We start from the raw sequence: 25,630 nt of genomic DNA on the forward strand, positions 1-25,630 counted from the left end.
AAATGCCTACCTTTTATACACCAATGTTCTTTAGGTGGTGGTATGTGATATGATAAGTGATAGAATACTAAAGTGTCTGAAGAATTTAAGTTGAAGATCACACCCTCCAAAAACATCAAGTGTATATGAATGCTGTAATTTAAGAATTTTACAGAATGACAAATGAATATTATTGAGAAATATATGATCCTAATGTAAAAAAGAATGTCTATTAATCTAGGGAGAGGAGAGTTAACCAATGAATAGTCCATGTTCTTCATTGGTAACTGTACAGTGTCAAAAAGAATGCCCTCGCCAGGTTGAGTGAACCCTTTGTGATAAATTTTATAGGAGCACGCAGACATGAGTCTTACAGGATGGGGATAGTGCTATTGTTGGAGAGAGGAACTCCATCTGTGAAATCACAGATCCATTGACATAGGTGGCCTGTCTATAATTTCCTGCATCCATATGTATTTACCCCATTGTTTCATTGTCCTTGGTTGTGCTCTATATATACCAGTCCCAAACATCCAGAGCCTTTGGATTTTTGGCTGCCCCACTTAGTAATTCATGATAGATAGATGGGTGGTTTTTGGGACTTTGTGGAGTTGAGAGGATGTGGACCTGAAAAGAGGATCTGACTGATGCCAACTTGCTATGTTTATCCTTCAGAATTAGAGGAGACCTTTATCTGGCAATATATCCATTACCTAGGCTCCAGAGCCCAGATACTACCTGGTGGTAGTGAGATGAGAAAACTCTTTGTCAAGCTTTGACATTTCAAGTTACTCAGTCAAATTATGGATACTATCTCTTGCCCCCTCTTTCTGACCTCTGGTTAGGCTCTTAGCTTTTGCCCTGCTCCTGCTGAGGTTATTGCTTACTATAGCTGACTTTTTGGCTCTTGATTATGTTGATCTTTATTGAACAGTGATTCCATGTCCTTTTTGTGCCAGGAATATCTGGCATTGTTTCTTTGCCAGGGTCATAAACCCATCCAGTTGTGACTTGTTGGAAGCCCTATCTCATTGTGGTTGTGATTGGAGGAAGCTATTCCCCAGAGAAGTGTGCGTGTGCACCCACCTCTGAATTTGTTCCTATTTGCTGGCATACATAGGTAAAATGTTAGATATCAAGCCCATAGAATTTGAAGCATGTCATTTCTACTCATTAGTAAGGATTTTCTTTTGTTTTATTTTTAGGATTAAAATTGTTGTCAGATACCCAAGAGGGATTAGGCTTGTTCTTGGCAGAAATAGGAAGAAGAGATGGAGGTTGTGAGGGGAAGGGAACAAAACTACTGGGAGAGAGAGAGACGTTTGCTCAGCAGGAGGAACTGATAGAAAAACAACCATAAGAACTATCACACTGGAATGAGCTAATTTGGGAAGTAGCAGTTATAGATGATGTTTGTCCTTTGTTCTTGAAGAGGACCATGAAATCAGGGAAGTGATGGCATGACATCGACAAGAATTGAAGGGGTTGCTGTGCAAAGTCACCAGCCTCACTTTCTCCTTTGGAATCATCTGGGGCCAATGGCCAGATATGAATTAGGATGTATGGGGATGGTCCTGGATGCGAGGCAATCAAGGTTAAATGTCTTGTCCAAGGTCATATAGTAGTAAGTATAAGATCAGATTTGAACTTAGGTAAAGGTTAAATGACCCTTTCTGGGATAGTAGGAAAGAATTTCTACTCTGAGTGAGGGTTAAATGAGATGACTTCTGATGCTCTTGAGGGTTTATTTTGTGATAGGAGTCAGAGAGGGGTTGGATTGAGGAAAGGTAGTAGGGTTCAGATAGTTCAAATAACTTTGCTTCCCCTCTCAGAACAGATGGGGCGCATCCTGCAGAGGACGGCCATCTCCACAAACATCAAAGAACGATTGGACTTTTCCTGTGCTCTCTTTGGACCTGATGGGGGCCTAGTCTCCAATGCACCCCACATCCCTGTGCATCTTGGAGCCATGCAGGAAACTGTACAGTTTCAGGTTTGAGCAGATTCCATTTTCTCCCCTCATCCTTTGACCCCTAGCCATTCTTCCCAGGATCCCCATCCCTGTGACAGAGATAGAGACTGTAGAGCCCACTTTCTCTGACCTTCCCCCATTGCTATTAAATCCCATCAACTCTATCTCTCACTCATCCCATTCTCTGTGCTTTGTGACTGGTTACAGATCAAACATCTGGGTGACAACCTGCAGCCTGGGGATGTAATTCTGAGCAATCACCCAAGAGCAGGAGGCAGTCACCTGCCAGACCTCACAGTCATCACTCCGGTGAGGGGATAGATATATCAGAGTCACCCCCTGGGGGAGGGTGAACATCTGCCCCTTGGATTGAACAGATCACTGAATTTGGAAGACCTGGGCTGCCTTGGGAGGTCCAGGGTCTGCCATTTTATATTTGCATCACCTTGGGCAAGTCATTTACCCTGTGGTCTCAGAGTCTTCATCTGTAAAATGAGAGGTTAGATTTGATGATCCTTGAGGTCTTCCTCCAACTCTATGTTTCTTTGATTCTTCCCCTTCCCCACTTCACTTATACCTGTGCCTCAGGTATTCTGGCCTGGTCAGCCACGCCCTGTGTTCTATGTGGCGAGCCGAGGGCATCATGCTGACATAGGGGGCATCACGCCAGGCTCCATGCCACCCCACTCCACAACTCTGCACCAAGAAGGAGCCGTCTTTTTATCCTTCAAACTGGTTCAGGGGGGCGTCTTCCAGGAGGAAGGTGAGGAGGGAGGGTGGTGGTGAAGTGGTGTCCTCTAAGAAGGTAGTGGTGGGGGGAGGGGTCCAACTCTTACTTAGAGAACACCAGTTGAAATGTTTCTTGGGAAGGGAATTTAAGTGCATAGTCTAGAAAATGTGGTGGTACTGGAGAGGAAGAGAGCAGATCAGCTAGTGATTCTATATGCTTCTTTCCCTCCTGTTTGTCCCCTTACCACTCAGCTGTGACAGAAGTCCTAAGGGCTCCAGGAAAGATTCCTGGCTGCACTGGTACCCGAAATCTCCATGACAATCTGTCTGACCTCCGGGCCCAGGTGGCAGCCAATCAGAAAGGGATTCAGCTGGTTGGGGAGCTGATTGGCCAGTATGGACTAGATGTAGTACAGGCCTACATGGCCCACATCCAGGTGAGAACAGGACTTGAGGTATGAACTGTGTGGGGGTCCTGCCCCAGTGCTGTTCATTTATATTCATTCAACAACCCTTACCTGAACATCTGCAGAGTGTGATTTGGAAGAGAGGGTAGAGGAGGTGATGCTAAGATCTATAAACCTGGGGGGAGGGAGAAAGAGGAACCTGAGTAGAAGCTGGATCACAGAATCTTCCAGGAACTGTCTAAGTCATCTGCATAACAACTGGGTGGTCTCTGAAAAGCATGATATCTGCTTCCCTAGGCTAATGCAGAACTGGCCGTCCGGGAAATGCTCCAAGCCTTTGCCGGAGTCCGGGTGGCGAAGGGGCTGCCCTTGGAGGTGAATGCGGAGGATCACATGGATGATGGCTCTCCCATTCGTCTTCTAGTGAAGATCAATCCAGTACAGGTAGGACAATATTGAGGGAGAGAGGTCAGGGGCAGGGGGTTATAACCTAGAACCGGGGGCTTGTACTTTGGCTAGGTGTAGTGGAGCAGAACTGGTTGTGTTGTTCTGATAAGGGTATTCTATAACACAGGGTAGTGCCATCATTGACTTTAGTGGCACAGGCCCGGAGGTGTTCGGCAACCTGAATGCTCCCAGGGCTATCACATTGTCAGCTCTCATCTACTGCTTGCGCTGTCTGGTGGGCCAGGATATCCCTTTGAATCAGGTGGGTCCCAAATGTCTAATGTCCCCTGAACTGTGTGTGTGTGTGTGTGTGTGTGTGTGTGTGTGTGTGTGTATGATTCTTTTGACCTTAGGGGTGTATTTGGGGGCCACTCTCCACTTATTGTACTCTTCTGCTACCTCTCCCCAACCTCCCAGGGCTGTCTGGCTCCAGTTCAGGTGGTGATCCCTCCAGGCTCCATCCTTGATCCATCTCCAGATGCAGCTGTGGTTGGAGGCAATGTGCTGACCTCCCAGCGGGTAGTAGACGTCATACTGGCTGCCTTTGGAGCCTGTGCTGCTTCTCAGGTATGGGGAATGAATGCTCAGAGATGAGGAGTGGAATGGGGTGGACTGGTTTGTTCTCCCTACACCAAATTCCTTTTCCTATTCCTCAGGGCTGTATGAACAATGTGACTCTAGGGAATGCTCACATGGGCTACTATGAGACAGTGGCAGGGGGTGCAGGAGCAGGGCCAGGTTGGCATGGGCGCAGTGGGGTCCACAGTCACATGACCAACACTCGCATCACTGACCCTGAGATCCTGGAGATTCGGTGAGTGTGTGTGATATCAGGGGCATCTACCTCAAGAAGGTGGGTGGAAAGCCCCAGACTGAGCCCTCTTTGTTTCGCCAGGTACCCTGTGATTCTTCGTCGGTTTGAATTACGGGAGGGCTCAGGGGGCAGGGGCTGCTTCCGAGGTGGGGATGGTGTGGTAAGAGAGCTTTATTTCCGAGAAGAAGCTGTGCTGTCTGTCTTGACTGAGCGACGAGCCTTTCAGCCCTATGGGCTCCATGGTGAGACCCCTCCTCCCAATCTTGTTCCTTCACTACCACCCCTCCCCTCCAAGTTCCACAGTTTTATTCTCCTTGGGTCATTTGGTCAAGTTAGCCAAGGTCACACTTTGCAGAGGGACACAAAGCTTAGTTGTGACAAAAGATGATTTTTTTGGTTTCAAGAGTTGGTTTGGCCTTGGAATATTCCCTTTCCCCCCATTTCCCTGTTGTGGTTTTTTCAGGGGGAGAACCTGGAGCCCCTGGACTCAATCTGTTAATCCGAAAAGATGGACGGACCATCAATCTGGGAGGGAAGACATCTGTGACTGTGTTTCCTGGGGTAAGGGGCTCAAGAAGAAGGGAGGGAATAAAGTTGAGGGGACTGGTCAGTAGTCCAAGGAAAGAGAATATATAACCTAGGGATTCAAGACAATGGGGAAACTTCATCCTCACCCATAAGCACCCACAAAGGGAGACTTGTTTTGCTGGTGTTCATTGTTTAATTTGACTCCATTAAGGAAAGAGTTAAAAAAAAATGGGAAGGGAGGTTTATCCGCTCTTCCTCGGGCTCAGTCTTTTCTTTCTGTGTCACTTCAGGATACTTTCTGCCTGAAGACTCCTGGTGGAGGTGGATATGGGGACCCTGAAGAACCATCCCCTGCCCCTGGCTCCCCACCCCATTCGACCTCCTTTCCTGAACGAGGCAGCGTCTATGAATACCGACAGGCACAGGAGAGTGTATGAGGGGTGGAGTGGAGAGCACCCATTTGGGGCAACAATAAAGATCCCTGAAGTTGCCCCCATACCAGAGGGGTCTGGCCGGGGAGGAGCCAAGGTCACAGCTGGTTGCTTTCATTGTTCAGTCTGTTGGTCCTGTATGTGGGCCTTACCCAGGTCTGACGTAGTTCTGGACTGCGCCGTCACCCGGAGTCTTAGCCCGACAGCCAGATGATCAGTGAGGCCAGCCAGGCCTGTGCTAAAAGTCACTCGATCTACAGCCTGGGGCAGGGAGGAAGGAACTTTAGAGATCACAAGAGTCCAACTTCCTGAGGAAATTGCCCATGGCTTCATCGTGTGAATGAAAAGCTAGTGTTGTTCCTCAGATTGCTAGTCCATAGGGCACTTACTGGTATGAGAAGGGTATTAGATTCTCTCCGGTATAAGATGTAGTCTATTCTTCTGCCCCGCCAGGACCCTGAGGGGAGGGTCCCGGTGGGAGGACCTGCAAGATACATACTTCTCCCGTCCTCCTGCTCCAGAACGCTAGAGGAATAAAGAAAGGAAGGACTGGTATTATTAGGGAAGAGGTGATGCAGCATCCAGACCCTAGTCCAGAGACAGACACTTACCTTCTCAGCTTCACAGGACAGCAAGCCACTGGGCAGTGGAGCATTGGGCTACTCAGCAGGGTTCCTGGGGACCAGGGAGAAATATGAGTTGCAGAGCACACCTTGCTTGCCTTTGATCCCTTCAGGTGCAGGAGAAGGAAGGATAAGCCTGGGACTTTAGGGGTGTCTTGGGCTCCTCCAAGTTGAGAAAGGGTTGTGTGGGGACCCCATGTCCCTGCCCAGAAATATTTTTATTGATGGAAGAGGGGATATCTCAGAGGGAAATGCCTAAGAGTCCTCTGCTGAGGTGGATAAAGAATGATAATCCAGACCCTGGCTTCTCCTACCTATGGCCCAAGGCTGCTCCTGGCCTGGCCCCAACCTACAGGGATCTGTGAAGTGGTTGAACAGTTCATGCTCTTGTTCCTGAGCATCTTTAGGAGAGAAGGGAGGGAAAAGAATGATAGCTTGGTTGGCAGAGAGCTAATTACCTTCCGTCCCATCCACCTTCCTCATTTGCCTTTGCCCCATACCTGGGGAACAGTTGTCAAAATTGAGGTCACCCATAAGTACACTGAAGGCAACAGCATCATCTTCCTTGTCACTCTGTGCTTCAAACTGCTCAGCCCAGCCCAGCAGAAGGGAGAGTTGTTCACAGCGAATGGCCCAATCCTCTGGGGATGGCAGGGAATGGTCAGATAGATACCTGCTGCCCTTCTCTTCCTTTCCCTCCCCCCACCAGATCCTGTAACCCTGTGGTTACTCGGTAGAGAAATAAACTATGCCTGGAAATGAATGGTGGTGATAGGAAACCAGGGAGGAAAGAGTGTAGGGGAAGAGGGCTGAACCTGCGAATATAGGAGATGGAGAGGCTCAGTAGCACAATAGAGGATGATGTGACTCGATCAAGGGGGAGTGGTGGTGGTGGAGGGGTGGCTACTGGCAGGACAGCAGGGTAAAGAAAGATGGCCCCTTAGCTCAGTCAGGGATGATGGATCTCAGTGATAAAAGGAAGAAAGGGGGAGGGAGAATAAGAGTAAACCACTTTCTAGCAAGAGATGGGGGAGAGGAAAGGATGTGGGTTATGAGAGACAGTTAAACAATAATTGAGGAAATTTTGAAGACCAGAACAACTCAGACAGCAGTTGCAAGGGAAGTTGAGGGCCCCCTAAAGAACATTACAGCCTTGGGTTCTGGCTCACCCTCAGGGGCATGCAGATGGGTACAGTGCAGGTAGCCCACAATCTTCTGCCTGTCCAGCATGCCCAGCTGCACCTGTAACACCATGGGCATTGCCATCTCTCCTAGGGCATCTTTAGCCCCTGCCCTTGACCCACAAGTGACCCCTAAGAAAACTCCATACCTGAACAGAGAGTAATCCCTTGGAGGCGAGTGCATCCTCCCTCCGGCCATTGGGGAAGGGCAAGAAGCGGGCATTCAGCACAGGGTATCTGGAGACCAGCAAGAGCCCACTACCTAGTAGTTTGAACTGAGGACCTGAGTAGAAGCCGGTGGTCCCCACATCATATATCACAGGGCCTAGGGTGGCTGCCAGACGCTGGGCCAGCTTACTCGCTGCCCGTAAGTCAAATGTTTCCTGAAGGCACACAAAGTCCAGGCTGTCTGGCAGGGTTGAAATCAACTCCCCTACCAGGGAACCAGCCTGGGGTGGACTGGAACCTGTGGCCCCATAGTTTGGTCCTTTGGCTCCCCTAAGTAGGGCAGTGCCCATCCACTCTGCCCGCTTCTGGCTATGCTGCAGGTTGCTGAATCGGGCAAGGCCATCAGGCAGCAAGCAGAGATTGGCACTGAGGAAGCCAAAGCTTCGGTGGGGATCTGATGGGGGGCACCAGGGTGAGGGGGGAGTCCAGTTTCCAGGAGGTGGCTGGTAGCAGAAAGGCCGTCGCCAATACTGCAGAGGTACCCAGAGCAGCAGGCCTAGGAACAGCAGGGGTAGAGCTGCGAGCAGCAGCAGCAGGGAAGCTAACGTTCCTAACAGGGTGACCAGAAAATGACACAGCCCCCGTGGAAGGGGAGTAAAAGGGGGAAATGGAGTGCGGCGAGTGGGCACACAGAAGACCAGAAGCCTGTCCAGGGCCCAGTAGGCTGGGAAGAGCAGGCCCCGGGCCAGGCTGTGCAGCACATGCAGGGCAGGGTGGGGGAATGGGGATGCCCGCAGGCCTCCCAGCTGCGGCGGCCAGCAGGTTGGGGGTGCACCAGGGCTCGGGGTCTCCATTGGGGAAGCAGGGAGGCCCCTTGCTTGGGAGGCGCTTGTCCCGCAGGCAGAGAGGGGCTTCTCTGCCTCCCTCAGGACCAGGCTGGGCTGCGTCCCCGGGCTTCATCCTTCCCCCAAGCTGGGGGGGTCCGGGAGGCGGTAGGTCATCTGTCCAAAGGAGACCGCAAGGCAGAGGAGGGGGAGAGAGCCCTGGAGGGGAACACACGAGCGGACTGAGGAGGGAGCCGGCAAGGGCCAAGGCGGGAGAGGCGTGAGCGGGGCTGGGAGGAGGGCCCGGGCCACATCCCTGTCCTTACCTGAATTTGGAGGACCGCGGCAGCGGAAGCCGGAAAATGGAAAGAGAAAGTGAAGTGGAGGCCCGGGAGTCCGGAGTCCAGAGCCCGCCCCCGCGCCCTGGCCCAGCTGGGCCCGCCCCGGCTAGATAAGGGCCCCCGGGCCCGGCCCCCACAAGCATCGCGGCGGCCTTGGGCTCCTGCTGCCGCCGCGGCCCTTCTCCCGTGGACTAGCAGCCCTCTACCGTAGACTAGGGAAGGGAAGGGCCCCTTCAGGGCCGGGCAGGACCCAGCAGAGGGGGCTCCACCTCCGCGGCTTACGGACCCGGGCCACACAGTCCGGGGCTCCGGAGCAGCCAGGCTTCCGGGCCCCCAAGGCTGGCCCTCTGTCCCTTAGGCCATCAGTAGTGCATCTGACCCGCGACTAAGACTGGGGCTGGTCTCTGGCGCTGCCTCCTGGACAGCAGCAGGGAAAGGAGAAGAGGGCAGAGGAGGGAGGCGTGCTGCCCAACCCGGACTGAGAAGGAAAGGAACTTTCGCCAGCCGGCCCTTATATCTGGGCCTGAAATGCTCTCAGTTTGAAGATGTTGCATCCGAGCAATTTGACAGTTCGCATTTTCAGTTTCAGAAAATTTTGGAACTTTAGGATAAGGTCTTACCAATCATCTACCCACTTTAATCTCATACTTCCAGGGAAAAAAGGACTAGAAACCGGTTAGATCTGCAAAAGCCACCCGCATCAGAATGCAACCCCACCTCAAAGATAAATATCCAAAGCCAGACCTAGGGAAGCCGTGGCTTAGTTACTCACACATTTGGTCTCTGATAACTTGCTTTCTTTTCACCGACATTTATTGAGGTTTCCCCTTGTGTACTACCCTAGGATAAATGAATGGAAGTCCCCGAAGATACAAGCTGTATAAGAAATGACAAGTGTAGAGTGGTACAGTGGATAGAGGATAGGCCCTGGATTCAGGAGGACGTGTGACCTTGGGCAAGTCATTTAACCCCCTTGTTGTACAAAAACCAAAAAATAACAAACAACGCTACAAACAGACTTGAGGGGCAGCACACTGTGAGAAGGGTTATAAAAGATGAATAAGTGAAGGGCTATTGGAGTTTCAAACAAAGATCATAGCCATTTGGAGGGAACTGAAGAGATCACTTGGTTTTGCTTATTCCCTTACAGAGATCTAGCTTCACATCCTCTGCAATTGGGCATTAATGCAAAGGACTCCCAAATGTTTAGTGCTGAACTCTAGTCCTAAATTTAAAAATGCCTGTTGAACATTTCTATTTCAGAGTTTCCTCAACAAGTTCAAAACCAAACAACTGCCTTTGACTACCTATTGGTCAATAAGACTGCTCTTTTTCCTTCACTTCACATATTTATTGTTTTCCAAGTTTTGTTTTTTAAAACTCTAGAATAACTCTTCTGTCCTCTCTTCATTCCTACCTCCAGAATCCAAGTAAAGGCATATTATTGCTATGAAAGATCCCAATCCAAGTCCACAGAAAAGGACCTTATCTATTTGCTTTAGCCATGAAGTGATGAGGCCTGGGGGATCTGCTGAAGAAGCTCACTCTGTAGTGGTCAGGAAGGTGGTATCATAGTACTGTCATCATTGAGCTTACAATTCTCTGCAGCTCACCTCTCCCTCATAGTCATTTTGATTTATTGGGGAAGGGGGGAGGGGGAAATTAACTCAAAAATAAAAAGTTACTGAAAGTGTTTAAAAAAATTCTTCCACATCTCCACCAATTAACTAATCTGTTTTAAAAGAAAAGGTCTACTGTGATTCTTTGAAACTCAAGTAGGGCTTGGATGGTTCCACTGCTTAATTCCATTCTTTCCCAAATCCAGAATATTCTTTGTCAAACTGAAATCTAAATTTCACAGGTGGTGGTGAGTCTATCTTCTGCTTTCCCTCAAGTGATATTTCATCCCTACCCTCAAGACTATAGAAGGACAATGGAGAAATTCTCTGTTTCTAATAAAGTTCAAAGTGCAATAGAAAACCTGTCAATCCACAAGTATCAGATGCTCTCTTCAAGTTAGGAAATCAGATTTTAAAGTCTAGTTCTTCAGCTCACTAATTTACCAAGTAATAGAAATTTGCAATAGAATATGTTTTTCAACTTAATGAAATGGATGTTACATGGATAATTTTTTTCCTCAATTCGAAGATAAAGTAAAGCTTAGAAAAAGCCAACTTTCACCAAAATCACAGTAATGTTCAAAACTGAAGCTCAAATCAGTTCTCTGCACACCTGGTTCTTTTTCCATTGTTACTATCATCCTTTATGACTTCCCTCGAAGAAAAGGGGAAGGGGAAGAGAGAGACATAGAGACAGAGAGATGTGGACAGAGAAAAGAAAGAAAAGTGAAAAGTGATACTCTTGTCTAGGCCCTAGACTCTAGGAAATACAATAGGTAAAAATTCTGTATTCAAAATTTCAATCAGATCCTGAAAGGATACATTTATTCTCCTTTCCTCACATAACTTAATCAATCTCTTCTTTTTCAATTCAACTTCCACAGGCCACCAAATTCACTTCTCAAAACCCAGTAATGATTCCCTATTGCCTACTGAATAGAATCCACATTTTTTATTCAAGGTCCATACAATCTGGTACATCTGAATTTCTAATTATATTTCCTCTACATTTAATGAAGAGCTCCATATTGGGTAATCCTTTCTACAGTCCCAGCTCTTGCCAAATTTCTTATGCTTTTGTACAGAAAATGCACTTTCCTTCTGTTCTGAATGACCTACTTTTCATCTCTGCATTTTTATATCCTGTTCATCCTTAGGATTCAGCTTGAATGTCACTTCTTCCTAGAAGCCCTCATTGTAAATGACTTAATCTCTCCCCAGAAAAGTTTAGACAACACAAGAGAGTGGAAAGAGCACTGAATTTAGAAGCTGTAGGACTGAAATTCAAAACTCTGCCTGCTACTTCTTTGGACAGATCACTTAAATTCACTCAGTCTCTGGATTAATCTCTATTAAAAAAAGAAGGGATAGAATGAGATAGTCCTTAAAAAAATGCTTTTCACCTCTGGCCATATGATCCTCTAAGATCTCCTAATAGTGACTCAATTGCTCTCTCTCTCATTTTTTTGTTTCCCAGAGGAAAACCCTCCAAGAATAATTAATGCTTCTAAATTGAACCGACCATTCACCTGCTTCAGTCATCTGGGGGAGGGAAAGTCAATCCTCTGGCTTAGGAGGGTTTATCTGATATGGTTTTGTGGGATTAATGGTTTAAGTGAACCTAGAGCTGCTCTGGACCTAACCTAATTAATAAATTCCCCAAACGGCAGAACATTTGAAGAAGCCCATCTGGACCCTGATTCTTTTGTCAAGCCTTTTAAGGGTCTGGTTTAGTTTGGAAGAAACTGGAAAGGGAACTACTCTAATTCTCAGCTTTAACATTCCACTACAGCCTACTTAGACTGAATATCTCTATCACATAGAAATGTGGATCATAGGAGTGACTAAAAGTAGTGGGTAAATATTTATTCTTAGAGAGCTGTGGAAGATAACAGGGACTTAGAGCAAGAGAAAGGTGGAGGGGAGAAGAGGATAGATGGATTGTTTTATCCTTTGACTGAAGAAACAAATACTTTGGTGACTCACCCAAAGGCACCCCAAAATTTCCTCTCTTCCCCATCTTGCCAACATACCCTAAGCCTTGGACTTCTCAGGGTTTAGCTAGGCCTAAAGAAAACTTTGGCAAAGCTTTCAGACACGGAAGTCAATCCCATTGTCAAATCCTGAGAAGACTGGATAGTAATCTATCAGTGCCCTGTTTACCTGTCACTAATTCAAATTTGTGTACCCAAAACCCAGGAGTACTGAAAACTTGTCTAGCAATTAATAGCTTTAATAAGCTTTGCTTGGTGTGTGGGGACCTCGGGGGTCAGAGGGAAGGCAGGGGTGGGGGAGTCTTGCCCCTGGTAAGGTGTCCAGGGCAGTTCACCAGTATGAGGATGAAGCTGGTACCAGCTTTTGATGCTTAGCAGATCTCAGTCACCAGATGAACATAGGTTTGCCATCATCTTGGGAGAGTTGGTTGAGGCAGCTGAGAAGAAGCAGGGCATCATTGAGTATGCTGGGGGGCACTGTCTCCATGACCACCCTCTGGAGGAAGTCCATGGTATAATTTCCACCTTCAGAGCCTGCCAGCTCAGGCCGTTCCCTCAGGATACCATAGGCATTAACCAATTGCTCTGTCAGCCCTGGATGAACCTGCCAATTGTAGCCCAGACTCTGCAACCGATTCATGATGGCCACATAACGTTGAGTGAGAGTCTGGCACAGTTCTTCATCCAACTTTTGATTTGAAGTATTCAGGGAGGCCTGGGGGAAGAGGAGGAGGTAAGGAGGAAGCTTCAGAGGGGTGCTATCTGGAGGACCCTGAGAGGGAAGGGGAAGAGGGAGGTCTGGGAGGAGAGAAAGGAATGGTAGGTTAAGGAAATCTGAGGGGAGGGACATCAAAAACACATTTCTGTGTCTCCAATCATTAAATCTGACTGGAGGGGGTCTGTGGGAACAGGGAAACCTAAAAGATTAGATTCTACTATGGCAGAAGGAAGTGTTAGAGTAGGGGTGTTCCTTCAACTTAAAGAATAAAGAATTCAATTTGAAGGAAGCATAGATAAGTCTAAAATAGTTATGTTTAGAAAGATCAATAGTCCCATAGATTTCCTCACTTAAGTGAGGTGACAGACTTTTTTTTTCCCCCTCTTGCCTCTCTGAGCAATATTCTTGGTTGAAAAGCATGGAGACAGTAAAGAGGGAGAAGATGGTCAAGGATCTTGCCTTGAGGGTTAGATAGGGAAGGCACTCCAGGTTAATGCTGTGACCTTGAGGTGGACTCAGTAAAGGAAATTCCAGAAGTGGAGGAAGAGATGAGGCAAGTTGTAATTCTGAACCTGATTCTAATGATTTAGGAGTTGCTGAAGTAGAAATGATGGGGACCATGGGAGGCTATAACTATTCTGCAGAGTATGTTATTTATGCAGAGGATAAAGTCAGTCCTAATCTGCTGCCCACTTTCAATTTTGAGATAGTGGGTTTCCAAAAATTCAGAGAAATATAGGTTGGATCCTATAGCTCACAATTCTCCAAGAGAAGTTAGCCCAAAAGTTAGAATGCCCTCAAGAATGAAATTCTGATAACACAATAGATTGTGAAGAGGAAGAGGAGGGGAAATGATTTAAGCAGACCAATGTGGATACACAAGGAACTGTGCAACTCCTTAGGTTCTTAAAAGATTTGTACCAAAAATGGACTTAGGGCAGCTAAGTGCCACAGTGGATAGAATACCAGCCCTGAAGTCAAAAGGACCTGAGTTCAAATCCAACCTCAGACACTTACTAGCTGGGTGACCTTGGGCAAGTCACTTAACCCTGATTGCCTCTCATCCAGGACCATCTCCAGTCATCCTATTCATATCTGGCCACTGGACCTAGATGGTGCTGGAGGAGAAAATGAGGCTGGTGACTTAGCACAACTCCCCCTCACTTAAATTCAATGCACTTGCTTGTCATGGCATCATTTCTGTTGTTGAGATCTTCAAAAATGAAGGACAAACAAGAATAATAAAGGGCGATGGAAGTAAGGAAAGCTAAGGAACTAAGGAACAAAGCAAGTGAGTGGCATGAGAAGAGTGTCAAGAATGTTTACATTCAGAATAAGTAAAGGCAGTGCTAGAAGCTTCAGACAATGGGCAAGCATCACCTCCCTGACCTCATGGTCCTCTGAGAATGAAGGACAAGAAACAACAGATTAGGGGCAAGAGCTTCAACAATGAAAGCAATAAGGACACTGGTTTTGGATGGATGGAACTACAATAATTGTTCAGGGAGAAAAAGCATAATTATTCAGCTCATCTTTCTCTTTTCCCTATTAGAAAAAGATGATCTTTGGATTGGGAAGGTCAGAACAAAAATGAAACCCAAAGTAACGAAAGAGACAGCGAGAAAACAACTAGCCACCCTTAAAGAATCTCAGGTACCAGGCTCAGATGAATTGACTTAAAGTTTTGGAAAACTTCATACATTTCCTCTCATTAGATCTAATAACAACTTTGTGAAGTGTAGAACTCTAGGTTCTAATTAGCCCCATTTTGTGGATTAAAAGTTGAATCACCTGCCCCTTTTCACACAGGGTGTAGCTGTCAGAGGCAGAAATGGGATTTGAAGACAAAAATTTAAGACTATTTTCCCTTTTCAGCACAGACACATAAAAGAGAATAAGACTAAAGAGTGAGGCAAATGTCTTTAGGTATTTAAAAGACATCATATAAAAAGAGAATTTGACTTTTTCCTTTTTCTCTCAGAAGGGTTGAATGAAAAGCAATGGGTGAATGCTAACAAATTTAAGATTAATATAAGGAAAAATTTTGCAACACTGAGAGCTATTCCAAAGGGAGATGTGTGACTTCAGGAGGTGGTAGGTTGTGTCTCACTAAAGTCTTCAAATAGAGGCCAAATGATAGGTTGTTAAGTATATTATAATAGGGACTCCCTTATAGGCATGAGTCAAATGAGTTGGTTGTTGAGGACCTTTTCAAATTGCTGAGTCACTATTGATGAACTTTGAAAAAATTCTGGAGAAAAGAGAGGTGCTGTGGTTCTGGAAAGTTACAAATGTCCCAGTTAATGAAAAAGATATTCTCTCTAGTCCAAAGATCTTGATTTCACTTTTTGGCAAAATTCTAGAATATATCATCAAAGACATGAGTTGTGAGCATTTAGAAAAGGATTATTGCTAATGTTCAGAGTAACTTCTTCAAGAATGAATCAGACTAACCATTTCCATTTCCAATTAGATTATTTGACTTATTCAGAGGAATACCATAGATACAGTGTAGACACTTAATAAAGTCTTTCATGTTTTTCTAGATGAGATAGATATGGGCCTGATGATGGTATTGTCAAGTAGCTAGAAAAATAGTTACATAACTAGAACCAAAGTGTTTTTCCTACTCCAATGCTTCAGTATAATTTTAAGATGATTCTAAATTTTTGAAGGCCTTAATCAACAGAGAGATAGCTCTGAAAGTTTCTACTGTGCTGCAAAGGTTTTGAGAATGGTTCTGGCAACAGACCATGCCTGCTCTCTGAGATTTAGTTTAGCTAGATATGGAGAGACCCATGAACTTTTTGACTATAGGAAATCACAAAACAAAGAAAAATACTAAATGACCCACAGTCTTTTGAGCACCTTTCTAATGGAAGTGTGGGAGAAAAAGGGGTAGAGGGTAGTCAAGAATTAATTTTATGGTCATCTATAAACATTAACTTAATTGTTAATGCATTACATGTAAGTACCTTGACCATCGACCAACAAATGAAAATATTACAGGAGGAATTAAATGGTCAGTTTTGATATTTTTATTATCATTGAAATCTGAAGATGGAGGGAAGAGACAGCTAAAAATGTATGATTCACATTTCTCTCTGGAAAAGTGAATAAAAAAAGTTGGTGGGGTTAACTTTATTGTGTGTGCAAAGGTTAACTAGAAATATATTAAAATGGACATTTGATCATATTGCAATGCTTATAATAAGTATGTACAAAAAATCCTTCTTGAAAATAGAATTCAAAGAAAGGGAAACATAGGGGAAGATAGGCAACCGCTTTCAAAAAGAACTCAAGCAAAACCAAAAATACAAAAGAAATATTCAGTATTTAAAAAATGGAGAGACGTTAAAAGTTTGGTATAGATGACAACAAAGATACATCTATTAAACCTAGAATATCACCTTGGAGAAAGGAAAATGTTAGATATAGAAATTACAATTAATATAACAAAAATTGATTAAATTTCAAAATCAGAAATGACTCATTATTGCTTTGGGGATTGTATTACTAAATGAGCTTTCTGTGTATGGTCAGATCACTAATTTGTTACATCAAAGATTAAAATGAATACAAAATTAGAATAATAAAGGAAAAGATAATATATGACATGTGAGTAAAACTATTCCAGCCTGATCTATTTAAACAAGTTGATAATACCAAAAATGAGAAATGAATGGAAGAAAAAAACTTGAAACAGATTCTAACAATTTCTTATAAAAACTTAACTTATATAAATAAATTGCCATAAAATGGGACAAAAACAGTTTAGAAATGGCTTCATTAGATAACTATCTCCTTGACAACCATAGAAATATGGTGGTCAAGTCAATGGTGGTTAAGAATATAAATTCAAGGGGCAGCTAGGTGGCATAATGGATAAAGCACCGGCCCTGGAGTCAGGAGTACCTGAGTTCAAATCCGACCTCAGACACGTAATAATGACCCAGCTGTGTGGTCTTGGGCAAGCCACTTAATCCCATTTGCCTTGAAAAAATCTAAGAAAAAGGAATATAAATTCTTTTGTACCATCTTACATAAATTGCCTCATAAAGGAGAAGAGTAATAAAAAGAAAAGCAAATTTAAAGAAAACTTGACAAAAATGACTGGAGATGGCCCTGGATGTAGTGAGAGACTTTGGTCATTTTAAGTCAAAGTCTTTCCCAGGTGTCAGTTGGACTGAGGCAATGACCATTCAGTGATTAAGGCTAGTAAGAAATGAGGCAAAGAATGACTTCTTTTACCTAGTCAGAAAAAAAAAATTATCTGCTAGGGGAAGATCCTACTGACAATGACCACGTGAGGCTTGGGTTGGGACCTTTAGGAAGTTGGTCAGTTTGACTGGCAGCTAAGTGGTGCCGTGGATGATGATATTTGTCCTTCATTTTTTTTTTAGTTTTTTTTGCAAGGCAATGGGGTTAAGTGGCTTGCCCAAGGCCACACAGCTGGGTCATTATTAAGTGTCTGAGGTCGGATTTGAACTCAGGTACTCCTGACTCCAGGGAGGGTGCTCTATCCACTGCACCACCTAGCCACCCTGTCATTCATTTTTGAAGAAGATTGTGACATTAGGGGAGGTGCCACGATAAGCATATGTGATTTGAATTTGAGTGAGGTGGTGCTTGCACTGTCACTAACCTCACTTTTTCCTCCAGGGTCATCTGGGTCCATTGACCAGATAATGTTTTTCCTTCATTTTCAAAGGAGATCATGACATCAGGGACGTGTTCCCATGACTTGCACTTGAATTGGATTTATGTGAGGGGGTGATGTGCTAGATCACTAGCCTCACTTTCTCCTCCAGTGGCAGGACTGGAGACGGCTCTAGATACGGGGCAATCAGGCTTAAATGACTTGTCAAGGTCACACAATTAGTAAGCAGCAAGAGTCTGAAGTTGGATTCGAATTCCAGTTCTCCTAACTCCAAGGCCAGTGCTTTCTCCACTGCCTAAGTGCTATGGATAGAGCAATTCTAGAGTCAGGAGGCCTGAGTTCAAATCTGACTTCAGACACTTGACACTAAACCATCTGTGTGACCTTGGGCAAATCACTTGATCCTAATTGCCTGGTATTCAGGGCCATCTCTAGTCATCTTGATCCATATCTGGCCTGTGGAACCAGATGGTTTCAGAGGAGAAAATGAGACTGGTGACTTAACACAGAACCACCCCCCCTACCTCCCCACTCAAACCCAATTCACGTGCTTGTCATTTCATCACCTCCCTAAAATGGTATTCATCAAGGATGAAGGATAACCTCAGAGTATAAAAGAGGGAAAAAATGTGTTCATCTTGAAAATAGAGGTTAAGAAGAATTTTAAATACCAAACAAAGTTATTTTTGTTTTCTATTCCACTGGGCAATGGAAAAGTCATGAAAGCTCCTTGAGTAGGGCAGTATCCTGTTATATTTTAGGTAGGGCTATGCAGGGGACTTTTAAACCTTGGAAATTAGCAAATCATGACTTGGTTTATTAGTTTCTTATCTGATTGCCAAGGCTTAAGAAAGTTTTGAGGAAAATGTTAAAGATGCAAATTAAACAGAATTGCATTCTACATATATTTCTCCCCAGAGAGATGGTTGTTTAAACAGAACACAACTATCTTTACAAATATCATTGGAGAGGAGAAATGCTAGATGCAGGGAGACTAATTACGATACTATTTAAGTGAAAGATGAAAAAGTGCTGTAGAACAGATATGGGTTACTAAAGAATTCCTATTGTCTACCACTGCTAGGTCTGTATCTCAGAGAGATTTTTTTAAAAGGTAAAAGCATGTTTTTGTACAAAAATGTACAACTCTTTTTTGTTGTAATGCAAAGAATTGGAAATTGAGGGGGTGTCTATCAATTGGGGAATGACTGAATAAGTTGCGTTCTATGATTGTGTTGGAATATTATTATGCTATAAGAAATGACAAGCAGGATGATTTTAGAAAAAAACCCTGAGAAAACTTACCTGAACAGTTGCAAAGTGAAGTGAGCAGAACCAGAAGAATATTGTACAGTGTGAAAGCAATATTGAACAATGAAGAATTCTGAATGACTTACTATTCTCAGCAATACAATTATCTAAGATAGTTCCAAAGGATCCATGATGAAGCATGCTATCTGCCAACGGAGAAGGACTAATATTGTCTGAATACAGACTGAAACATGCTGTTTTTCCTCTTCTTTTTCCCCTCTTCCTCCTTTTCCCCTCCCTTCCTTCAAATCTTCTGATACAAAATGACTAATATGGAAATGTTTTACATGATTGCAGATTGATAACCTATAAAAGATTATTTACTATCTCAAGAAGAAAGGAAGAAGGAAGGATAGAATTTGGCACTCAACACTTAAAATCCAAATGTTAGTAAATTGTTTTAACATGTAATTGGAGAAAAATAAAATATTTTAAAAAATAAAATAAGAATGAAAGATTTATAACTATGCTTTCTAAAAAAGCCTCTGTGAGTTCAGTCCCATTGAGCTTCCTTTCATGCATGATTACAGACCTAGATGAACAATAAATATATGAATTTTAACCCAATTCTATCTTTTATTAAAGCCAAACTCTTTGAAATTTTCAGTTTTGATTATTCAATTGATTTTTTTCTGTTCAGATTCTCTGTTGGATAATTATCTCATTGATATTTGGGGATTTAATGCAATTGATAAGTTACTTACAAAATGGAATTTCTGGGGCAATTTACATTCACATTCCATTTGGACTCTAAAAAAGGCATCCCCCCACAGGATAGTGACAAACACCTCTGATGGCATATCTTCCTGCTCTATAATTAATTTGATATTGATAATCATGGAATTATTAAAATGATTTTATTCTTATCTCATCAAGAATCTTGTATAATTTTAACATATGGATAGGAGATACCTTGTAGGAGAAAGTCTTTAAGGTTTTTTATTATACGGAATCCAATTTTCTCCCCTTTGGTAATTAGCGCACCTTGTATCTCATATCCTCTATGATATTCACTATAATTATATGACTGTTAAGAAACAGTCAGCTGAAAAAAATAAACAAAAAGAAACAGTCAGCTGTAGAAAATCATCTGATATATGTGTAGCCTAATCTCATATGTTTTTTATAAGAATGAGAAAGTAAGTGAGTAGAGGTAGATGATTTAGTTAGCTGGTTAACAAGTATTTAAATGTCTATTATGTAACTGAATTATCTATGTTGTTCTGGGGGATACAAAGAAAGGCGAAAGACAATCCCTGTCCTTGAGGAGCTCACAATCTAATGGAGGAGGTAACATACAAATATATATATATATATATATATATATATATATATATATATATATATATATATAGAGAGAGAGAGAGAGAGAGAGAGAGAGAGAAGGAAGAAAGGCAAAAGAATTAAAAGAGATTGGAAAAAGTTTCCTGTGGAAGGTCAGATTTTAGCTGTCTTGAAGGCAGTAGGCAGAACTGAAGAGGAAAAAAATTTTAGGCAAGAGGTCAGCGATGAAAATGCCCCAAAATGACAGTTATAGTGTCTAATTCTAGATAGAGCAAGGAAACCAGTGTTACTAGATGATAGTATATGAGGGAAAACATAAAATGTGAGAAAACTGGAAAGTTTGGACTTGTACTTAAGGGAAATCATTTTGGTGACTTAATGGAGAATAGACTGGAGTAGGGAGAGACTTGAAGGTACTCGGCAGCGGCTATCACAATGTCTCAAGCATGAGGTAATGAGAGTTTGTTCCAAGTGGTAGTTATATCAGAGAAGAAAAGAGGGCATGTTCAAGAAGTGGTGCTAAGGTGAAAGTGACAAGTCTAAACAACAGACTGACTATAAAAATGAGCAAAAAATGAGGAATTTAGGATGTCCTCTAGGCTGCAAGCTGGGGGGACTGGGATGCCACTGCTGCCCATGATGGTAATAGAGAGAAAAGGAGGATTCAGGGGAAAATTTCGTGACTAATTTTGGACATAATGAGTTTAAGATGTCCACTGGACATCCAGTTCAAGATGTCTGAAAGTCATATATATGGAGAGAGAGAGAGAGAGAGAGAGAGAGAGAGAGAGAGAGAGAGAGAGAGAGAGAGAAGAAGGGTCTAGGATAGACCCCTGGGAGACACTCATACACTCATACTTACCAAGGAGGGGCCTCTTAGGTATGAGGAGAAACAAGAGAGAGTGGTATTCTGAAAACCTAGAGATCAGAAAGAATACAGAAGAAAAGGTTGTAGAGAGGTAAAAAATTAATAATGTTGAGAAAAGGCCATTAAATTAGGTGATTAGAAAAATCATTGAAATTTTGGTGAAAGCAATTTCAATGGAATGATGAGGACAGAAGTTAGATTTTAGGGAGTTAAAATGAGAATAAAGGAAGTGGAGGCACCTATTATAGACAGCCTTTTCAAAGAGTTTAGTTACATAAAGTAGATTAGGATGAGAGAGTTTATGAAAGGATCAAGTGAAGGATTTTTTTTTTTTAGGTTTTTGCTAAGCAATGGGGTTAAGTGGCTTGCCCAAGGCCACACAGCTAGGTAATTATTAAGTGTCTGAGACCAGATTTGAACCCAGGTACTCCTGACTCCAGGGCCAGTGCTTTATCCACTGTGCCACCTAGCTGCTCCTAAGGATTTTTTTCAAGATGGAGGATGTATGGTCATGTTTTTAGCTACTAGGAAAAGTAGTGCCAAAGTATAAATTCTTCAAAACTATATTCCTGGTCAAAAGTTGATTTCTTAGCTATTGTGATGAATGGAATGCATCCTTGTCCTCCATCCTCCATTAGACAAGATAGCATTGTATGAGGATACTCTTTGATGAGATTTTGTACAACCTAATAGAATGGCCTCTAGGGATTAATGTCTTATTTATTCTTGTTTGTATATAACCCCCACCCTCTTGCTCCTGTATCCTGGTCTCCCTCTGCTTGAGGTTGTAATCTTATATAGATGACTTCTACCTATATGATTACAGTAAATCCTAAAGAATAAACTTTATGTCTAATCTATATTTTTCTGTCACTTTATTTTAACTTTATATTTTTAAGGTTTACAGTAGACAGGGAGAAATGGCAGAGGAACCAATCTGTTAGAAATGGCATGTAATGAGATCACTTGTGAGGGTAAAGGGTTTGCCTTGGCAAAAACTAGAATGACATTCTCTTTGTGTGAGATGGGGATGAAGGAGGAGATAGTGGTATAGGCATCTAAGTGACTGAGATAATGAAGAGAGCTCTTGAAAAAATAACCTTAATTTTTTTTTTCTGTAAAAATTTCAGTTTAGGGTAGGAAGCAGAGTCATGAGAAGTTTGAGAGAGTTGAAAAAGTTTTGAAGGTCGTTTGTGGAGAATGGGATATATGTGTTAATAAGAGAAAGACAGAAGGATTGCCTAGCAACAATAAGAACCCAGTTGAAATTGTGTAATATATTTATAGTGGATCCAGTCAAAATGATTGCAAATGTTTCTTTATCTTAAGTTCATCAGACATGTATAGGAGTGAAGATAGTCAATGGTGGAACTGATTCAAGGTTGGGATTTGATAGGGTACAAACTGACTATATGATGAGGACTCAAGAAAGAAAATTGTAAGTTGAACTAAGAGGTCAAGTGGGGAAAAGAGGAGAGTGTTTAAGAGAAAGCTGAGGGGTCAAGAGATTGGAGGTCACAGTGTAGACAAAGAGAGAGGTGGGGTATAGGAAAGGAGGAAGGCAAGGGAAAGAAGAGGAGGAGGAAAGCCAATAGATTATGAGTTTAATGTACTATTTTTTAGTCACAAAATAGTCTATTTTATAGTAGCAGTTAAAAAATTATTGTTATATAAATCATAAAGTCATATAAAACTTATATTGGCATGTTTGACTCAGGTGGAAGTCATAAAAATCTTGTTCTCAGAATGATGTAGAAGTGACCTTTGATTCTAGCAAATTTTACCAAACTGGATAAGGGCAAAGTGACTGTCTGCTGTCAGAGCACCAACCTATCACAAGGTTGGCCACCAGATGATTTTTTAAAAATTTTATTTATTTAAGGTAATGGGGTTAAGTGACTTGCCCAAGGTCACACAGTTAGATAATTAAATGTCTGAGATCAGATTTGAACTCAGATCCTTCTGACTCCAGGGCCAGTGCTCTATCCTCATCAGATGATTTTTGATGATAACAGCAGCTCTTGAAGTAGTCGTTGAGTCATTTCAGTCATGTACAATTCTTTGTGATCCTATTTCCCTTGCCTTTTGCTGTTCAGTCCTATCCTACTCTTGGGGACCTTATGGACTATATTCTTCATGGGATTTTCTTGGCAAAGATGCTTGAATGATTAATCATTTCCTTCTCTAGTGGATTGAGGCAAACAGAGGTCAAGAAGTTTGTCTAGGGTCATATAGCTAATTAAGTGTCTGAGGTCGAATTTGAACTCAGATTCTCCTGACTCCACAGTCATTGCTTTATCCACTGTGCCACCTAGCCACCCCTTTGAACTAGACAAAGGTAGTAAAGGTCCTCTGTTTTGAAAATTTCCCCTTTTGCAGCAATGGTAGTGGAGGAGCCAAAAGGAGGCAGAAGGTGTTAAGAATCAGATTTTAGATCATCTGCAGAGACTAATTTAGTCATTGGCAATGAATATGTAATGTTCATCCAATAGTCTATGAACTGCTGTGTCTCTAGAAGAACTGAGTTATATTCCTGTTGGCAATCTCAATATAAAGAAAACCAGAAAAAAAGTTACAAGTAAATTGAAAGATTGTTCACGGGTTCTCCTTGAAAAGTCACGTAGAGGAGTCTGTGGGGGTTGAAGACAAAAAGTAGAATAACTATATTAGGATCAGGATATCATATGAAATAAGGGATTCCAGATGAGTCATATCTTGAATAGAATGGGTCTTGAATTTTTCTCCTTGTTCATCACTGTGATGGCCTGGTGCAAAAGCTGATGTGGACTCAGAACCTCTATGGCTCTTTCTTTTTTGAACTTCATGAGGTCATATAGTCTTCAACTTTTTTCCCACTTAAAGTAAAAGAGCAAATACAAATGCAAAGACTGAAGGCCTGTATTCTGAAGTAATAGATTAACCATGGAGAGAGGACCTGAAAGACCTGTCTCTAACCAGATACTGTTATCCAGGAAGAAGTCACATGGAGAGAAGAGTGTTGCTATGTTTGACTAGAGCATTTTATTTTTTTTTTTGTTGTTGTTTAATAATTTTTTCTAAATTACATATAAAAGCAATTTTAACATTTTTTTCAAATTTTTGAGTTCCACATTCTCTCTTGGCTGTTTAAATGAACCTCCAGCCAAGTGAAAAGTATCCTCCTGAAAAAAAAATGCAAAAAAAATATGACCTAACCATACCAGATCTAAAATTATATTATAGAGCATTAATTATCAAAACTGTCAGGTACTGGCTAAGCAATGGAGTGGTGGATCAGTGGAATAGATTATGTTCCAGAGAGACAGCAGGGAAGGATTATAGTAATCTACTGTTTGATAAACTCAAGAGTTCAGCTTCTGGTATAAGAACTCACTCTTAGATAAAAACTACCATGAAAACTGGAAGACAGTATGGCAGAAACTAAGATTAATTCAATGTTTCACACTCTTAACCAAAATAAGGTCAAAATGGGTGCAGGATGTAGACATAAAAGGCAATATTATAGGCAAATTAAGAAAACAAGGAATAGTTTATCTGTCAGGTCTATGGAAATGGGAGCAATTTATGACCAAAGAAAAGATAGAGAACATTATAAAAAAACAAACTGGATAATTTTGATTAAATTAAAAAGGTTTGGCACAAACAAAACCACTGTAGTGGAAATGTAGTAAGTTGGGAAACAATTTTTGCAGCTAGTGTCTCTGACAAAGGACTCATTTCTAAAATATATAGAGAATTGAGTCAAATTTATAAAAAACCAAGTCATTCCCCAATTGACAAATGGGCAAAGATGTGCAAAGTCAATTCTCAGACAAGGAAACCAAAGCTATCAATAGTCATATGAAAAATTGCTCCAGGGGTGGCTAGGTGGCATAGTAGATAAAGCACCGGCCCTGGAGTCAGGAGTACCTGGGTTCAAATCCAGTCTCAATCACTTAATAATTACCTAGCTGTGTGGCCTTGGGCAGGCCACTTAACCTAAAAAAAAAATTGCTCCAAATCATTATTGATTAGAGAAACACAAATTAAATGTCTCTGAGGTACCACCTCACACCTCTCAGATTGGTCAATATGATCAGAAAGGATAATGATCAATGTTGGAGGGGATGTGGGAAATCTGGGACACTAATATAATGTTGGTGGAATTGTGAACTGATCCAACCTTTCCAGAGAGCAATTTGGAATTGTGCCCAAAGGTCTACAAAAATGTGCATACCCTTTGATCCAGCAATACCACCACTGGATCTGTATCCTGAAGAAACCATGAAAAAGGGTAAAAATCCCACATATACAAAAATATTCATAGCAGCTCTGATTGTAGGGGCAAAGAATTGCAAATTGAGAGATTACCTATCAGTTGGGAATGGTTGAACAAATTGTGGTATATATATGTGATGGAACATTATTATTCTATAGGAAATCATAAGGGATGGGATTTCAGAAAAACCTAGAAAGACTTGCATGAATTGATGCTGAGTGAGATGGGCAGAACCAAAAGAACACTGTACATCATAACAACAACATGGGGTGCTGGTCAATCATTTCATCAGAGCTACAATCAGGTACAATTTTGGGAGATTTGTGTTGGAGAATAACATCTGTATCCAGATCAGGAACTGTGGAATTTAAATGAAGACTAAAGCTTATTATCTTTGTTTTTAAAGTTTTCTTATGTATTACATAATTTTGCTATCTTTATTATTTTCTTTCTTCCTTTTGGAGTTATTTCTTC

At 42.4% G+C, this 25,630-nt stretch overlaps 3 protein-coding genes across 15 annotated transcripts in view; 1 reads left to right on the forward strand and 2 right to left on the reverse strand.

Moving 5' to 3' along the window:
- OPLAH (5-oxoprolinase, ATP-hydrolysing) overlaps positions 1 to 5,410 on the forward strand; it is a 47,672-nt gene extending 42,262 nt beyond the window's left edge. Inside the window, exons 17-27 of the mRNA XM_074203105.1 lie at positions 1,812 to 1,972; positions 2,159 to 2,260; positions 2,540 to 2,714; positions 2,933 to 3,117; positions 3,385 to 3,531; positions 3,662 to 3,796; positions 3,952 to 4,101; positions 4,191 to 4,348; positions 4,430 to 4,590; positions 4,812 to 4,909; positions 5,167 to 5,410. Of these exons, the coding sequence (XP_074059206.1) occupies positions 1,812 to 1,972; positions 2,159 to 2,260; positions 2,540 to 2,714; positions 2,933 to 3,117; positions 3,385 to 3,531; positions 3,662 to 3,796; positions 3,952 to 4,101; positions 4,191 to 4,348; positions 4,430 to 4,590; positions 4,812 to 4,909; positions 5,167 to 5,313 (1,619 nt within the window). The 3' untranslated portion in view covers positions 5,314 to 5,410. The remainder of the gene's footprint in view (positions 1 to 1,811; positions 1,973 to 2,158; positions 2,261 to 2,539; positions 2,715 to 2,932; positions 3,118 to 3,384; positions 3,532 to 3,661; positions 3,797 to 3,951; positions 4,102 to 4,190; positions 4,349 to 4,429; positions 4,591 to 4,811; positions 4,910 to 5,166) is intronic.
- Positions 4,634 to 9,011, reverse strand: LOC141500155 (sphingomyelin phosphodiesterase 5-like). 2 transcript variants are annotated; one of them, XM_074203106.1, is made up of 8 exons: positions 8,430 to 8,561; positions 7,261 to 8,322; positions 7,100 to 7,172; positions 6,431 to 6,571; positions 6,245 to 6,331; positions 5,919 to 5,982; positions 5,697 to 5,832; positions 4,638 to 5,568 (listed from the first exon to the last, which is right to left on the reverse strand). In XM_074203106.1, the coding sequence occupies exons 2-8, from the start codon at positions 8,131 to 8,133 to the stop codon at positions 5,422 to 5,424; spliced, it is 1,521 nt and encodes a 506-aa protein (XP_074059207.1). In that variant the 5' UTR covers positions 8,134 to 8,322; positions 8,430 to 8,561; the 3' UTR covers positions 4,638 to 5,421. The 2 variants fall into 2 exon arrangements, with proteins under 2 accessions (XP_074059208.1, XP_074059207.1); XM_074203107.1 differs by lacking the exon at positions 6,245 to 6,331 and having other exon boundaries at positions 4,634 to 5,568; positions 6,389 to 6,571; positions 8,430 to 9,011.
- A 3,264-nt stretch (positions 9,012 to 12,275) lies between these two features.
- Positions 12,276 to 25,630, reverse strand: part of SPATC1 (spermatogenesis and centriole associated 1) — a 139,255-nt gene continuing 125,900 nt past the window's right edge. For all 12 annotated transcript variants that reach the window (XM_074203128.1, XM_074203136.1, XM_074203133.1 and 9 more), the window contains one exon: positions 12,276 to 12,772. In XM_074203128.1, the coding sequence (XP_074059229.1) occupies positions 12,443 to 12,772 (330 nt within the window). In that variant the 3' untranslated portion in view covers positions 12,276 to 12,442. The remainder of the gene's footprint in view (positions 12,773 to 25,630) is intronic.

The sequence above is a fragment of the Macrotis lagotis genome, chromosome X (assembly GCF_037893015.1).
Source record: "Macrotis lagotis isolate mMagLag1 chromosome X, bilby.v1.9.chrom.fasta, whole genome shotgun sequence".
In the NCBI taxonomy this organism is placed as follows: Eukaryota; Metazoa; Chordata; class Mammalia; order Peramelemorphia; family Peramelidae; genus Macrotis; species Macrotis lagotis.

What these genes read in the sequence shown, in the direction of transcription:
- LOC141500155 (XM_074203106.1), bottom strand. Translation starts at nt 8,133, where the DNA reads ATGGAGACCCCGAGCCCTGGTGCACCCCCAACCTGCTGGCCGCCGCAG. An exon ending in AGGGATTACTCTCTGTTCAG is followed by an intron (nt 7,173 to 7,260) that starts GTATGGAGTTTT and finishes ATGGTGTTACAG; the next exon opens with GTGCAGCTGGGCATGCTGGA. An exon ending in TTTTGACAACTGTTCCCCAG is followed by an intron (nt 6,332 to 6,430) that starts GTATGGGGCAAA and finishes TCTCTCCTAAAG; the next exon opens with ATGCTCAGGAACAAGAGCAT.